Source organism: Phragmites australis, chromosome 1 (genome assembly GCF_958298935.1).
Source record: "Phragmites australis chromosome 1, lpPhrAust1.1, whole genome shotgun sequence".
NCBI lineage: Eukaryota > Viridiplantae > Streptophyta > Magnoliopsida > Poales > Poaceae > Phragmites > Phragmites australis.
In genome coordinates, this window is record NC_084921.1 from 43,152,577 (window position 1) to 43,167,548 (window position 14,972).

Consider the following 14,972-nt stretch of genomic DNA (forward strand, 5'->3'; position numbering starts at 1 on the left):
TGAATCATGTATTATTGCTTCCTGATTTTAGACCTTGTGCTGTTATTACTGGTGTATTGAGTGTATTCATCTGAGTGCAATTGCTAGCGGGTAAACAGATATACACGCGGGCGACGGGTACCCACGAGTGACAGGTTTAGTGCCCGCTCTTCATCCACGGGAGTTCGTAGGTATACCCATGGGCGGGTAAAAAATAGCGGGTACGGGTATGGGTGTGCACTACCCATACCCACTGTACCCGATTGCCATCCCTAGGAGCATCTAGTGCATTGCTTTGCACCATTTGAGCTTTATGTCACTAATGATCCTTCAAATAAACATTATCGACTTGTTACTCTTGAAGGTTGTTGCCTCCTAGATGGCGCCTCTTAGATGGCTTGGAGGTGATTGCACCATTGTGCCCTTCAAAGAAGTTTGTGAAGGAGCTTCAGTGGTGATTGTAAGAGGTTTTAAGCATGCTTCACCATAATGGTAAAGTGCAACTCTAGTGGAATAGAGGTATTGAGTAGTTCATTGTTCTAATCCGGCTCAAGATCAAGTTGAATGATATGAGCCTCTTCTTGTGGTGAGAATTGTATACTTGATAAAAGAGCGGTTAGAAACTTGAACTCACCTCAATATGGATTAGGAGTGATCGGTAAATCACTGATACCATGGGATAAATTCATTGTCTCTACCTGTGATATCTGTTATGCAATATATTTTCCTAAAATATAAATTGTTGCATGTCTCCCAAGGATTGCAAATCTTGGCATAGTTTTAGTTGCTTTATATTGCTCTAAGTGATCTCTGGTTTAATTTTAGCAAGTTTTATTTGATCGATTAGTAATTAGTTTTGAAACCGCCTATTCACCCCCTCTAGTCAGTATCCTTGATCCTACAAAGGGGTCAATATGAGTTGTTGGTAGATTTCATGTCTTGGCGACGATGTCGAGAAACCCAGGAAGCCGAGTCCATAGTTTTCATATTTGAAAGATTTTGGATGTCTGGGACCCCAAGCAGTTGAGAGGAGCAGGGGCAGTGGTCAGAGTGGGAGATGTACAACGCGAGGAGGATGTGCTTGCTAAAGGCAGCGTCCCATTCGCCATACCATGGTTGGGTTTTATCATTCGTTGCTCCATGTAAATTTGTTGTTTGGAAGATTTATTTTGTGAAGCTCACACACATTTAGGACCTACCGAAATTGTACCATCCACCTGTAGTTTAATCTCACTTTGTTCCTGTCACTCGATCTGTAGATGAGGTAAAGCCCCAAGGACAATCCATTTAGTGCCCGAAGCTGATTTACAGTCTCCAAGCTCATTGAGGATTGCCTCTTTCATGTTGTCACGGATGAGGCCATAGACAGAAGTTAGGAAAAAGGAAGTGGAGAACTCTTTTGGAGTTGTACCCGCTGAGATGTGGAAGTCACCTGTTGTCATGTTATCAAGGTGTAGGACATTGTCATTCTAGAGAACAAGAAGGCCTCCTTTGGCACATCTTACTCTCACTACCGGTTTGAAGGCAAAGGCAGGCAGTCCATTTCCCCTAGGTGCGACATGGTTCCATGATCAACCATAGTCAATTTAGTTTCCTGAAGGCAAGCCAAATGGCGGGGCATTGTTGAAAGGATCTCATGAACAACACTTCTTCTAGCAGGTAAATTGCGGCTGCAGACGTTCTAAGCTAGGATGTCAATGTTTGGGCCTGTCATCATAGAAACACTAGCTTCACATGTCCATTTGGATACACTAAGCAATGAGAAGAAGGACAACTAAGAGATTGAGGAGCAAGAAGGTCACCATCGAACTTGCTAGCGTGCATAATTGGTCGAAATTGCAAAACATTAGTATAGAGGTTCAATGGATTGTAGAGTGCAGGTGCGCTGATGGCCTAAATTGATGGTTGCCAGTACACAACATGGTTCTAGTGTGACATAACATGATGGAGTTTGATACCCGAAACACAAAATACATCCCGTAGAACATGAATAGCCGGAGCAATTAGGCAGCCCCCTGTGCCATTGTCTCGTCCAAGCTTGTCACATCCTTGCTTGCCATCTCCGCCAGTGTGTCATCCATCTTCTCGACCACTTAATTGCCGATGCCAAACATAGACACCAGGGCCACAATGACATGACCAGGTAGAGGTCCCTGGAACATTGCGATGTATTCCTGCAAGGTAGCATCCAAGATTGTAGTTCGTTTTGAAGGAGTCTCAACTTGCGATAGAGGTTTCCTGCAAGGTAGAATCCAAGATTGTAGTTCATTTTGAAGGAGTCTCAACTTGCGATAGAGGTTTCATTGGGCCCATTGGATACATGACATTAGGTGCATGTTCGAGAGGCGTGCATTGTGTCGTACCTCAACATTGTTGTAGATTTTGCGCTCCATCTTCCCCTTCACAGGTCATTGCATAGCGGTAGCCATCGGTGGAATGCCTAGAAGTGGAAGCGGTAGGGTGCGGAAGCGATGGCCTAGGGCTGCTGCTAGGCGCGCACATTGATTGGTCTCGATTGAAGTGGCAGGGGCACGACAGTGTGTTGCACTATGTCCTGGGAGACATATGGGGTGATCTCCAGGCACGGCACAACAGCATTCAAAGCTTGCATGAGAGCTTCAAAGGATGGCATAGCCACGTTCAAAGCCTGCACACAGGGGTCATCAATCTTTAGTTGCTGGAATTGTGTCAGGAGAGCTATAGCAAGTAGCATGTTGTCACACAGCCGTGCGAACACCCGAATGACTGGGATAAGATGGTAGGCATTGGAGACTGGCATCCTGGGGGGATTTTGCACCGGAGGCAGCGGCACGCAGGCCACACGCTGGTGCCCATGATGCGTGTAAACCACCATTGCTTTGGTGGTGGTGTCGGTGCCAAGGTCCAGGTGTTTGGCAAACACAAAGCCGCTAGGCACCATGCAGGATGTCGCCAAGTCTCCACTCCTCTAACTTGGAGGAGCAACCACATAGCATCATGGATGAGGCCCTTAGGAGGAAGTCCTCGGTCTTCAGCATCCAAGTGAGATGGCCCTCCTGCAGAAAGTGCCACTAGGCACGAATAATCGGAATAGAGAACCGGATAGAAATATGCACTTTTTCATCAAAGTTCAGTTCAAGATCCTCGCACAAGCCGACGGTAAGCAAACTGCAGCGCTCCCTTGCTACATCGAGCTCCCACTCCTTGCAGTGCATGGGGGAGGTTGGGAGGGAGCCTGCCACAGCGAAGAGGTCTGATGTCGCAGCGAGCACCAGAGGTTCTGGTAGGCCAGCGATGGGCTTCGGTGATGAAAAGGACACCGCAACCTTAGGGCCAAAGGTGAGCCATTTAGGCGTGGGATGGTGGCAGTTGCAACAAGGATCCTAGCCCTAGCTTGGGAGCTGTATGCACCATAGTTGAGACCAAGGTCGACAGGGATGGAGTTACATCGAGCACCACCGTAGTGACCAAATCCACAACAAGGCGAGGGGTACGCTCCTATTCAGTCGTCTTGCGCATCGGGTGATGTATTGCCACTTGTCCATGAGCATTGTGTAAACACGTGTGGAGGCTTCGACAGTAGGGTGCGTGAAGTTGAGCCACAACACCTTCGGGATGTTGCTTGGGTTCGACGTCTAGGCCTGGACATTGATGGTGATTGTATCTGTCGGGTGATGGATGTTGGTTTCAATCTGCTCAAGAGAGCAACAACGACCAATGAGTTGTTCCACTATCTCCAGAGTCCAAGCATGATGGATTGGAATGCCCTCAAGGCAGAGTCAGACTCAGAAGAAGAAGAAGGCTCTGAAGGCTTGAGCAAGGCTATGCCAAGGCCGCAGACAAAGTTCCACCCCATTGCCCTTGACACGGTCTTTCTTCCGAGCCACCTTGCAAAGCTCTTTGCTCACAAATTTGATGAGGAAGCCTTCTAGGGAATGGCTAGAGACTATCACCTTCCCACGCCGTAGCCGAAACTCATCCAATATGGTGTCTTCGACTTGCTTGGCCCCACCCCTGAGGGGGAGGTTAAGGGCCTAGGGAACAAGGGTGGTCCCCTCCCACTCCTTGAGCTTGTAGCATAGGTCGAAGGAGGTGGGAACCAGGCTGGTGCAAGACACTCCGAGTGATGCCATCTTTGAGGAGCAACGAGGAGCTTTGGCTGGAGAGGCACGCAATGCGACTTGGATGACTGCAGCGGGGTGGGTGGCAGGCTTGGTGCTTAGACTCCGGCGAGGCGGGCGAGGCTTGGTCTTAGCACGCCGCGGAGGTGACACGGCCAGAATAGTGTGATGTGGGTGCGCGGCAAAAGATCCCAACGCACAATGGATCTTGCAGTCATGTTCCCAGTGCCCTGACCTTCCACACTAGAAGCACCGGACATGGTCGTGGCAGCCGGCTGCACGGTGGTCTCGAGCGAGATAGTTGGAGTAGCATCCACACATGCACCGGAGAAAAGTGGGCGAATGTAGAGGAAGGCAGAGTGGAGTGATGCAGCTTCACTGGATTACCTCGCTGATTTGAAGAGCCCGAGCTAGAGCGCATTGAATGTTGATCTTTTCGCCACCAAAGTTTCGCTCTGACCCAAATCCATCTTGAATCCAACTGTTGTGGCGCGAGCTCCGATGTCCTGGAGCGTGGAGGAGGTTGGAGGAGATGAGTAACTATCCTAGCCTGACGATGTGACTGGCGACCATACGTAGTTAGAGGGTAGTGAAGGCTCTTAGGAGTAACTCCCAACCAAGGCCCAATAAAGACCAAGCTACGCGGGCGCAGGGGCGGTTGGTGGCCTGAGTTACGGTGGCATTAGGGTTGCTTGATGATGTCTGCAAAGGAAGCAAGGCCGATGTGGCTTGCGTACAAGGAGCCCAGTGTAGAAATGGTCGCGTGGGGAGTTGGGTGGTACCCATGTGACTGCGGAGGTGACGTAGCAGCAAAGCATCTCGTCGGATCTAAAGAGCTTAATAAGGAAGGCGCAAATCCGAGGGAGGTCAACGAAGTTTGGGGATGTTGAAGGATTCTAAGCGGTTGGAAATGGGAAGGGGGTTGCAGGTAGTAATGGGGGAGTGGAGGTGGTGGGAGCGGGGGTGGCGGAGGTAGGGGCTGGCGACGGCATGGGGAGCGATGAGCGACAGGTGGGGGGCATGGGAGCGGCGGGCTTGTAGTAGGTTAGCTGCTGCATCCTTACCACATTGTGTGTTTAATCTAGTCGATCGCATGTTAATGAAGAGCATGCACTTGTAGTTAGTTGGTTAGCAGGATGCTGCTGTTGAGGAACAACAAAACATCTGAACCTGTCAACCTCGTGTTCCTTTTTTCGCTTTGTTTTTGCTTTTGTTGCTTCAAGAGCACTCAGTCCTGTTTGTTTCCTACTTCTTATCCTGTTTTTTGTTGCTATTAGAAGCCAGAATAAATAGAGTTCTAAAGAAGTAGCTTTTGGAGAAGACGAAAATCTACTTCTGAGTAAAATAAACTAAAGCTGAAAAACTCACTGATAGATATTTTTCTGAGAAACTATATGTTGAAAAGCCAAAAATTTATATAGAAACTAACAGTCTATTTTAAAAATAACTTTTCAAACAAACTAAAAATACAACTTTTTTAAAAAAAAACTTAAAAGCAGAAGGTTAACAAACAGACCCTCATAGTCAAGCAAACAAAAACCATATCATTTTCTTGCAGTTGGATCTGGCAAAAGGAGCGTGCTTCAATCAGGAACCCGGATCCTGCCTGCATATCCTGGCCCGTACTTCTACACGTTTCAAATGTGCCTGCTTGAGCCCTTGACTCTTTAGCTAGCCTGTGCATGTTATATATACATGTAAGCGCTAGGTTGCTTGGTTTGCGCTCTCGCAACAGCAATGGGAAATTCGAGAGTTGACTATAATAGCATACATGTGGTTGGAGTAGGTGATCCGGACTCTATTTATCCGGTATGAATAGGGTTTTAGACAACAGGTTTTAAACCCATCACCATATTGTGTATCCGGCTTTGTTTAGATATTTTGTTTACATTATTTTATTTTTAATGTTTTAGTTGTGTACTCTTAGTTACGTAGATGTCAAGAATATACTTTCATAAGGTTGTATCATCTTAATGTGATGAGAGTTAATGAAAACTTACTTTATCAAAAAGATAGTCCTGTATACATAAGATTTTATCTTTTTTTTAGTGTCAACATTGAGATACAAGCTATAGTATATGAACGTATACTCAAATACATACCACACTCTATACACGTACACCCACACACATGCTAAAACGAATATTAAATCTATAACCTATACTGATTTATAAAACCTTAGACTTCGTGAATAACAAACCTGTCATCTTTCTATTTTGACCCACAGAGGTTAAGACTACTCAAAATATTTTTATTAGGGGCAAGCCCTGTGAAGACACCCGATCGATCTCGAAGATCGAACACAGGTGGGTAGAAGCGAACACTAATGCTCCCGTCAATCGACTATCAGCCCGTTCTCAGGATTTTGCCCTTAGTTTTGCGAGAGGGGTCAAGAACACGTTGTCAGAGCGTGAACCTTAACATACACAACCATCTGGACGAATCTGATTTCAACGAGTGAAGGAGCCAATTCTGGGGTTGGTGATTGCCCTGCATGCAATCGAATTAAGTGACCACATGCCGTAACATATAAAAACGAGAACCACTGCAAGATATTGTAGTGACAAACTAGAACCCGTTTCCCTCCTCTTTTGGAGGAAGATACCGGAGTCTTTCCTCCGCCACCTATTCCACATGACGTTGAATGGGGCTTAACTACGGATAGCAATCGAATATATTGAATATGGGGAGTGCTTATCCATATTTATATCGGTTAATTTTTACCTACGGGTAAAGAATATATCTCAAATCTATCGCCTGCAGTACTCGTCACTCACTGATATGCTCATTTACCCGCTGGTCACAATAGATATACTAAACAGTATCACAAGTTTCATACATTATTTATTCATTCTATACGATAATAGTGTAATAGTTGCAACGAGATATATAAATAATTTTAGCAAGACATATAAATAAATAATTTTAGTATGATTTTAACTCAAATAATTTCAGCAACACGTATTATTTCAGTATAATTTCAACCAGACGTATCCTAAACTTCAGTATGATTATCTACTCCTAAGTACAACATAATTTCCACTCAAATGAACATTTGAACATACGAGCACTTCAAATACTCAAATAAATATATAAACACTGAACAAGAACATCATTAGAGAACTATATGGATTTAGCAGGTATGAGCATATCTTACTCTTATCTGTACCCGTATACCCGTCCTATAGTATTTTTTATCTACAAATATATTCATAAGTACCAAATGCTATCTATATCTATTCCATTCAAATATTTACCAGTGAACCGATCGAAGTGGAAAATAAGAGAGCCCAAATTATCCAGCAAGACAAGGGCGCCCGCCACCACATACCAAACGGGTTTCACAGTCTTGATCGGGAAGCCTTGACAAGCCACGGCTGAAAAGTGGCAGTAATCGCGACAAGTTGGATTTTGCGCGCACTCCATTGAATCCCCAGGGAGAAGCAGCTGTAGGCAGATGCGTTTCGGATAGAGCAAGCGGATACGGCTACGAGATCACGATCCAACGTGCGCAAGCGCTTGGCCTTGGCGTACGCGACGGGGTGGGGCGCCCGCGCCGGGACAGCGTCGCCGTCGGCGGAAAGCAATAGCGGGTGGACGAGCGCAAAGGCCGCGATGGATGCCTTCGGATTTGGCTTTTGCGTTGGCCCCGGCGCGATCTTGGCCGGTTGGGTTGGGTTGGGTTGTGGGCTGGTGGCTTGACTGCGGCTGGCGATAAGAAGGCGACGCGCATCCCCCCAACACGCGTATCTGCTGCGGATGGGAACCGTGCGACGGCTCCGGGTTTTCTGAACGCACGATTTTTTCCCCCGGGATGATTTGCATGGATCACGGCGGCGGTGCCTTCTTGATTTCTTCTTTCTGCGCCCGTGCTCCTGGTCGCCTTTCGGCCTTTTGCTACTGGATTCCTCTACTCATCCGGTGAACAGTTTGGTGTTTCCGTTTGGAAAGCGATGGTTTTGGCTTAGAATTGTGGTGTTCGCGTAGACTCGTGTCAAATTCGTGCCTTCTGAACATTGTGCGCGCAATTTCCAGCTTTGACGTCTGACGGTCGGCGCAAGGAATGGGCTCATGCAGTAGTAAATAAAGAAAAAGAAAGAAATAGCAGCAGGGATGGGACTGAGACCATTGTCCATTGTGATGATATCCCCACTTGAATTCAAACGTGTTAACCATTTTCGTTGAACTGCAATCTAGTGCCAATCCAATATTAGTCGCGACATGTTGGGACGAAGATACGTGAAGGACGTGACTGCGCGGTTGCACGCACGCCTGCCCGTAAATCTAGGTGAATCGCCGACAGATCTTGACGTGTTCACCGGTCCTTGGCTTCATGCGTACCATTATTTTTTTCGAAAGGACTTCATGCGTACCATTATATCGCGAAAGTTTCAAAGATACGCGTGTTTTTAAAGGTAAATATCCATCCGGTCAAGGGCTGCAGCGAGACTGCATTGGGAGGCAAGTCTTCGTTTTTATTTCGTGTCTTGTCGGGTTGGTGCAGATATCACATTTTCTACTGGTCCAACTGTTCTTTGGAATTTGCAAATGGAGCATAAGATGCGCATGTACTCGTACTTTTGACGGAGTTGTACAGAGAAAAACGGAGAAAATTTTGACGGAGTTGCACATGAATACAAATCATCCAAGAAGAATATTAATGAATTTTACCAGATTTTTAAAATTTTATTTGAGCTCTAACAATTGCTAGAAGTTATAAAAGTAGTTTTTTTTTTGAGAATTTTAGTTTAAATTTTACACAGGATTTTTTTTGAATTCAATTAAAATAGGTTACACATGAATTATAGAACATGTAAAAAAAATTAGAATTTTTGGAGTAACAGAACAGCATTGTTTTGAATAGAGAAGGTGGGGAAATTGAATTTTAAGGCACTGTTCATCGCGAATTACTGTTGATACTGCTCTTACCGCCTATCAGAGGGTTGTAAGCCTACCGCCCACCGCCCTCTCAGGTGGTAAGGCTATTACGGCTCTTACCGTCCTCTGGACGGTAGGCGTCTAGTTTTACAATTTATTTTATCAGGAGTCTATTTATTTAATTTTTTAATAAAAAAATATATAAAAAAAAAACTCCAAAGTATAGACACTACCCTTGGGTCTTCATGGGCCGAACATTTGAGTCCAGACCAACAGAACAACTACGCCTCATTGAGCTGTTTCTTTCCCCCTCAAGATGTCCTTAGCGGCTTACCTCGTTGAAATTTTAACTTGGGAAAGAACTGTGTAGCAAAAGCACATTTCAGAACCACCATCAAGTCGCATCTTCAATTCTTCACAGCTTTTTTTTTAACCCGAACTTTTTGCAAGAATTTCAAATCCTGTGTCGGGTGAATTGACAGTCATAAAGTCAGACATGAGCACAAACAGCAGCTACTCTAGAGCTATATGTATGCTACACAAATGCTTTTCATTCTACATGTTTGCAGCTATCGGCCTATCATCATCTCACATCCTCACGTTTCAAATTTTCAAATCACGGTACTGTGCGTTGAAGAAAAATGGACGGAAAGAACAGCTGTGTGCCCCTACCTATCTACGATTTAAATGCTAGACTGGTCCTTTTTTTCCCTTCAGGCACGCTGCATGGCTAAAAGTGAGCCTACATCTTGCTACAACAGAAAAAGGAGGAAAAAATGGGGACGATATTTTTGAACTGAAACGGCCGAGCGGCCAGCTCCCGATCCGCGATAAGCGCGGTGAACACACGAAACTCTTGCGTCGGCACATGGGAATGAACGAACGAGTGTGATCTTTCATCAGCAGGAAGTAGCTAGGAATGCAGAGAATGAATGATCTTTCATTATTGGAGAAGTAGCTAGGAACGCAGAGAAAGCAATCTTTGGGTATCCATGGACCAGCGACTCTGGCTGAGGTGCCTCTGCAGCGGAGAGCACTAGCAACTACGCCTATTATCAAATAGCACATGAAGAAAATGAATGGGCAATTGCTCAGGTACCCCTACTTCGGATACTAATCGTTGATTTACCCTCACTTTTTCAAAACTTTGCACCATTGCTGTCACTTTGAGCAAAGTCATGCCACATTTACCGAATTAAAAAAATACAATAACTCGCTAGAAAACAGGGTGAGCTGAGGAAAAGACCGAAATATCCCTCACCCTTCCTAATTCCCTTCCTCGTCCTTGTGAACCGACTCCTCGTTCTCTTACTCATTCTAACCCTAAATCGAGCGGAGAGGCTGGGCGCCGGGCGCGTGGTGCAGGGCGGCGGGGGACGCATGGCTCCTACACGGCGTGCGGCACCTGCTGGCCATAAGGCCACGTACAATGCTCATCCGTGGCCTAACGCTTGTGGGGAGTTGTTAATTTTCCATGCCACCATGGAGCTTCATGCAAGCGCTTGCGGCCGCATCGCTGCTCATGGAGACGTCCAACTCTTGGAGTGAGCCTCACGTGGGGAGCGAACTTTCCTGGGAATGCGGACTCCCAATCCCAACAGAAATCTCAATTTCTGCATGCATATTAACGGTTTGAGTAGGGAGATTAGCATGCTGATTAGCTGCTGCCATTGGAGACTAAGACTCTTATGCGGATGCTTCATTAATCTCTTATTAAGCGTCTATTTAAGCGTCCTTGAACTGTACCTGCTCTAAACCCCAATTCTGGAGACTCCGGTAGGTAGGCAGCCATTGTGGTCTGAACATCAGCAGAGACCAGTTGTTCAAGGCAGTGTATCTGCTCCTTCAAATTTTGGGCCGGGTTGACCATTAATTAATGAAAAATCTTAGAGTATATGTTTGGCAGAGTTTTTAAAACAGCTTTTCGAGTATAATTAGAAAAAACTCTGCTAAATAACAGTTTTCAGTTTTTAAACTTCTCGAGTAGAATCTGTGAAAGTGATTCTTTGAAATGAATTAGATGTTGAGATCTGAAAAGAATTAACTTCATCTAATTCATTTCCTATCTAGAATCATTTTTTTTTATTCAAATAATCACTCTAGAGAATTTGGATTAAAAGGAACTCTACCAAATATACCTTAATTAATCTAGGTTGGTCGCTCTCAGATGCAACCTTTCGTTCCAGTGTACAGTTACTTCACGGCTATGCACTTTCCTGACTTGGTTACTCTTTGATTTGTTAGCAACAGTTTTTATTATTTTTATCTGTAATTTTGGTATGTCCATTTAGAGAAAGATCCAAGATATAAGGTAAATTTTGAGACCCATTTAATTTTTATGTCTTGCTCGGACATCAAGACACTGTTGTTCTCTCTTACTTAAAAGTCATATCAGGTTCGTTCGCAGATATATATTATAAATTTAAATGGACTATTCTCACGCTGTTAGAATATGTCCATTTATGCAAATTTCATCTAATTTAGGGTCATTGATACCAAGTTCGTATAAGGGCACAATAGTCTTTCGGATGCTGACTTAACACCGTCAGCCATACTTCACAGAGTAGGGGTAATATCAGCACTCAATTTAAAAAAACGAGGACAAGGGTACAAAGTTGAAAAAACGAGATAAACAAATAATTAGGAGTACATTTAAAAACTTATAACTATTTTAGTATATATTATAAAAAAATATAACTTCTGATACTTATTTCAGAAACCTATAACTATTTTAACATATGTTTAAAAAACTATAATTTTCTCACCATAAACTCGCATGTTATCTTCTATAGTACGTAATAGCATGATTAATCATAGACCTATTTATTGCTAGATGAATCAGTACAAATCCGACAGAAAAACTTGCAAAATTCTCGTGTCCAAATGGGGCCAAAACCGTAGCTACGAAGCCGGGCAACGGCAGTTTGTACTCGGAATTGGCATTGCCGGTGGGCTGGGTTGCTCTGCACTCAACGATCCAATCAGAGGCATCGCGTTGCAGCGAGGCAGTGGAGCGCAGGTTAGTATAACTGAGAGCAAGAAGGCGAGCACCGCGGGCCGGCGGGCGTCGGTAGAAAGGCATGGGGTGGCGGGACCTCGTTCAATTCAAACAAAAAGGCCGGGGCCAGCAGCCAGCAGACGGTGCTCGGTTGCTCGCTGCCCAGCGGCAGAGGTGGCAGGAAACGGCGAGAGCAGCAAGCATGCAGCTAGCGAAGGAAAGGCAAAAGGCAGAGCCTCTGCCTCGGCTGGGCGCTGTCCGAATTCCCAATCTGCGCTGCGCATCTGCGCCTGTCTGCCGCTTTGCCGCTTTTGCAGCTCTGTCGCTGTGGATTGCATTCTGTGTGCTCAGTGCCAGCACTGGCGCATGCGCGCGAAGACGAGACGTGAGTGTGCGTGCCGGCTCGGGATGGCCCTTGGAAAATCCATTGCGCGCACGCAAAGAAAGAAGGGTGACGCCTGACGGCATCCTTTCTGTAACTCTGTTCCCGAAGTCGCACTTGGTGCGCGTCGATTGATCTTCGTGAGGTTTTCTGCTGGATCCACACCTGCCGGAACCTCGATCGGATGCGAGTGCTAAGCTGCTTTCGTGGACAGCCAATCTCATGATCGGTTATAAAGATTATCAAGAATCAAAATCTTGGTAAAGCCAAAAGCCATGCGGCAACGGCAGGCTATTTACTCATGCAAGGCTGCAATGTACTCGTAGTACTACGGTTACTAGTTCTTTTTTAAAAATCTGCATGGCCCTATTAGAAAAGTGAGACTTAGCAAACATGCAGTACTACGACACAGTACACACCGAGATTGAAAATTACTAGCATCAATCACGGAAATCAATCAGCCAGAGCCCAGAGACATTCAGGCACCAGAAAGAAGCGCCAAGGAAAAGTGCAACCACTACTCTCGCCTACTTGTGGCACGGCAGAAAGGTATCCCAACTTCTAAGTTCAAAATCAAGTTACAAAATTCTTTATTTTCTGAAAAAAAAAACCCAGAAAGTTGCAAATTTCCAATAGCAGCTCAGCAAGAAAAGTTAGAAAATACCACGCACCACCAGCATTATCTAAACATAGACACGAGTATTAGAACTTAACTCGAATTCGAATGTTCGATTCGGTCCAGAAAAATTAGACACATACAACACCATTGTCCATTTAACACTGCGCACCACACGAACTCACATTCCCCATGCGGTGAACAGCCAAAACCTCCCACTTTTAAAAGGCCCTGCCCCGCTCCAGCTCTGGTCACTCTCCAAGCTCGCTAACGCAACCCACGAAACCAGTGACTAGCCATGAGGTGGGGGCTTAGAGCTAGTAGGCAACAGCCAAGAGAAGTCCAGCACCCGCGACGAGAGCAGGAGCAGCAAGAGAGCAGGGGGAAGAGCAAGGCGGTCTTCTCGTCCTTCTCGCCGCTCGCGTGGCTCTCGAAGCTCACTGCCAAGAACAGTGCGGCGGCTGCTAAGCCCGAGCACGCCACGCCCGGGGCGGCCAAGAGTACTCCTCAGGCCGCCGCAGCCTTGCCTTCCCGCTCCCACAGGCGCGGGAGCCCGAGCACCGCGTCGCAGAGCAGCACGGCCGATTCCTCACCCCCTGCCACGGCAGCTGGCACCGCCCCGCGCCGCGACGACACCGAGGCCACGGCATCTGACATAGCGCCGCGCCGCCGCTCCGTGGGCAACGACGACACCGAGTCCGAGGCCGCGGCGGCGCGGCATATGTACCACCGTCGCCATTACTCGGTCGGTGGAGACCGGGACCTCCCGCCGCTCGGCCACCTCGTCTCATTCTCCCGCTCTGCTTCCCCGAAGCCGCCACCTACACCGGCGCCGGTGCGGACGCTGACACCGATGCTGCCGCCGCTGCCGTCCGACACGGACGAGGAGAAGCGGCCGCGGAGCCGCCGACGCCGGCACCGCCGCGTCAGCGGGCGGAGATCGTTCTCCGGGAAGGCTCCGGGCGCGCGCGTGGCTGCGGCGGTAGTGCGCGTGCGGTCCCCTCGGCCTGGCGCCGCGGCGGCGGTGTCGGAGCTGGAGCGGTTCGCGGTGGTGCGGCGGACGAGGGACCCGCAGCGTGAGTTCCGGGCGTCGATGGTAGAGATGATCGCGAGCAAGCGCATGGTGGGGCGGCCGGATGAGCTGGAGACGCTGCTGGCGTGCTACCTCTCGCTCAACGCCGACGAGCACCACGACTGCATCGTCAAGGTCTTCCGCCAGGTCTGGTTCGAGCTTAACAACCCCGCCCGGGCCGCCGCCGCGCGGCTAGCTAGCTGAGCTCAGCCACCAACCTCTCACGCCCTTGCGATCAGCAGCATCTCTGTACCGGCAGCCTGCGGTGGTGCATTGCCGTGTCTGGAGCCGACGTGGATGCTGATTTCCATGCGGTTTTTTAAGCGTACGTGCCGACGTTTTTTAAGCTGTGGGACCTGGAATGGAGTGCGCTCGCTTTGGAGGCGCTTTGTTGTTTGCAGCTTTGCGCGCGCTGGACAACGAAAATTGTTGTACGCAGTACAAGTATTCTTCCTCGAGTGTCGTGTTTCCTAATGTAGCTCAGCCTCAGGGCTCAGAGAAATGGAACGGGAGAAGATACGGCAAGTTGTGTTCGTGTACTTGCAATTCATATGCTCGAGTCCCCTGCCTAGGCCGTTTATGTGGCATGCAAAAGATTCCAAGGTCTCCAGTTTCTAGAGTTCAAATGGATGCCGGTTTCTGACTTTTTGTTTGAGAGGAGCGACAGTTTCAGTGGCGCAGTGTTGCTACGCCCTACGCTGACATGACAGGTGACTTTTTTTTGGGAGTCTGATCTGAATTTCTGAACTTGCAATGTTCACGAAGATGACCTTCACGGCTTTAACCAGCCGGATACAAACTCTCCGATGCGTAACAAGTTAGCAATGCATGCAGTTAATCAATGAGCAGTGGTTACTCAAGAGTCTTCTCACTCCGTTTTTAAATAGTTATCGTTCTAAAATATTTACAGTTAAATTTTAGAAATTTTGGTTATTGATATACATAAA

The 14,972-nt window shown here is 47.1% G+C and overlaps 1 protein-coding gene across 1 annotated transcript; it reads left to right on the plus strand.

Annotated features, from left to right (window-relative positions):
* Nucleotides 1–13,219: 13,219 nt before the first annotated feature.
* Nucleotides 13,220–14,663, plus strand: LOC133889639 (transcription repressor OFP1-like). The gene has a single exon (XM_062330087.1). The coding sequence runs from the start codon at nucleotides 13,252–13,254 to the stop codon at nucleotides 14,227–14,229; it is 978 nt and encodes a 325-aa protein (XP_062186071.1). The 5' UTR covers nucleotides 13,220–13,251; the 3' UTR covers nucleotides 14,230–14,663.
* Nucleotides 14,664–14,972: the final 309 nt, after the last annotated feature.

Excerpts from the sequence above, each read along its gene's own strand:
- LOC133889639 (XM_062330087.1), top strand. The coding sequence starts at position 13,252 with ATGAGGTGGGGGCTTAGAGCTAGTAGGCAACAGCCAAGAGAAGTCCAG.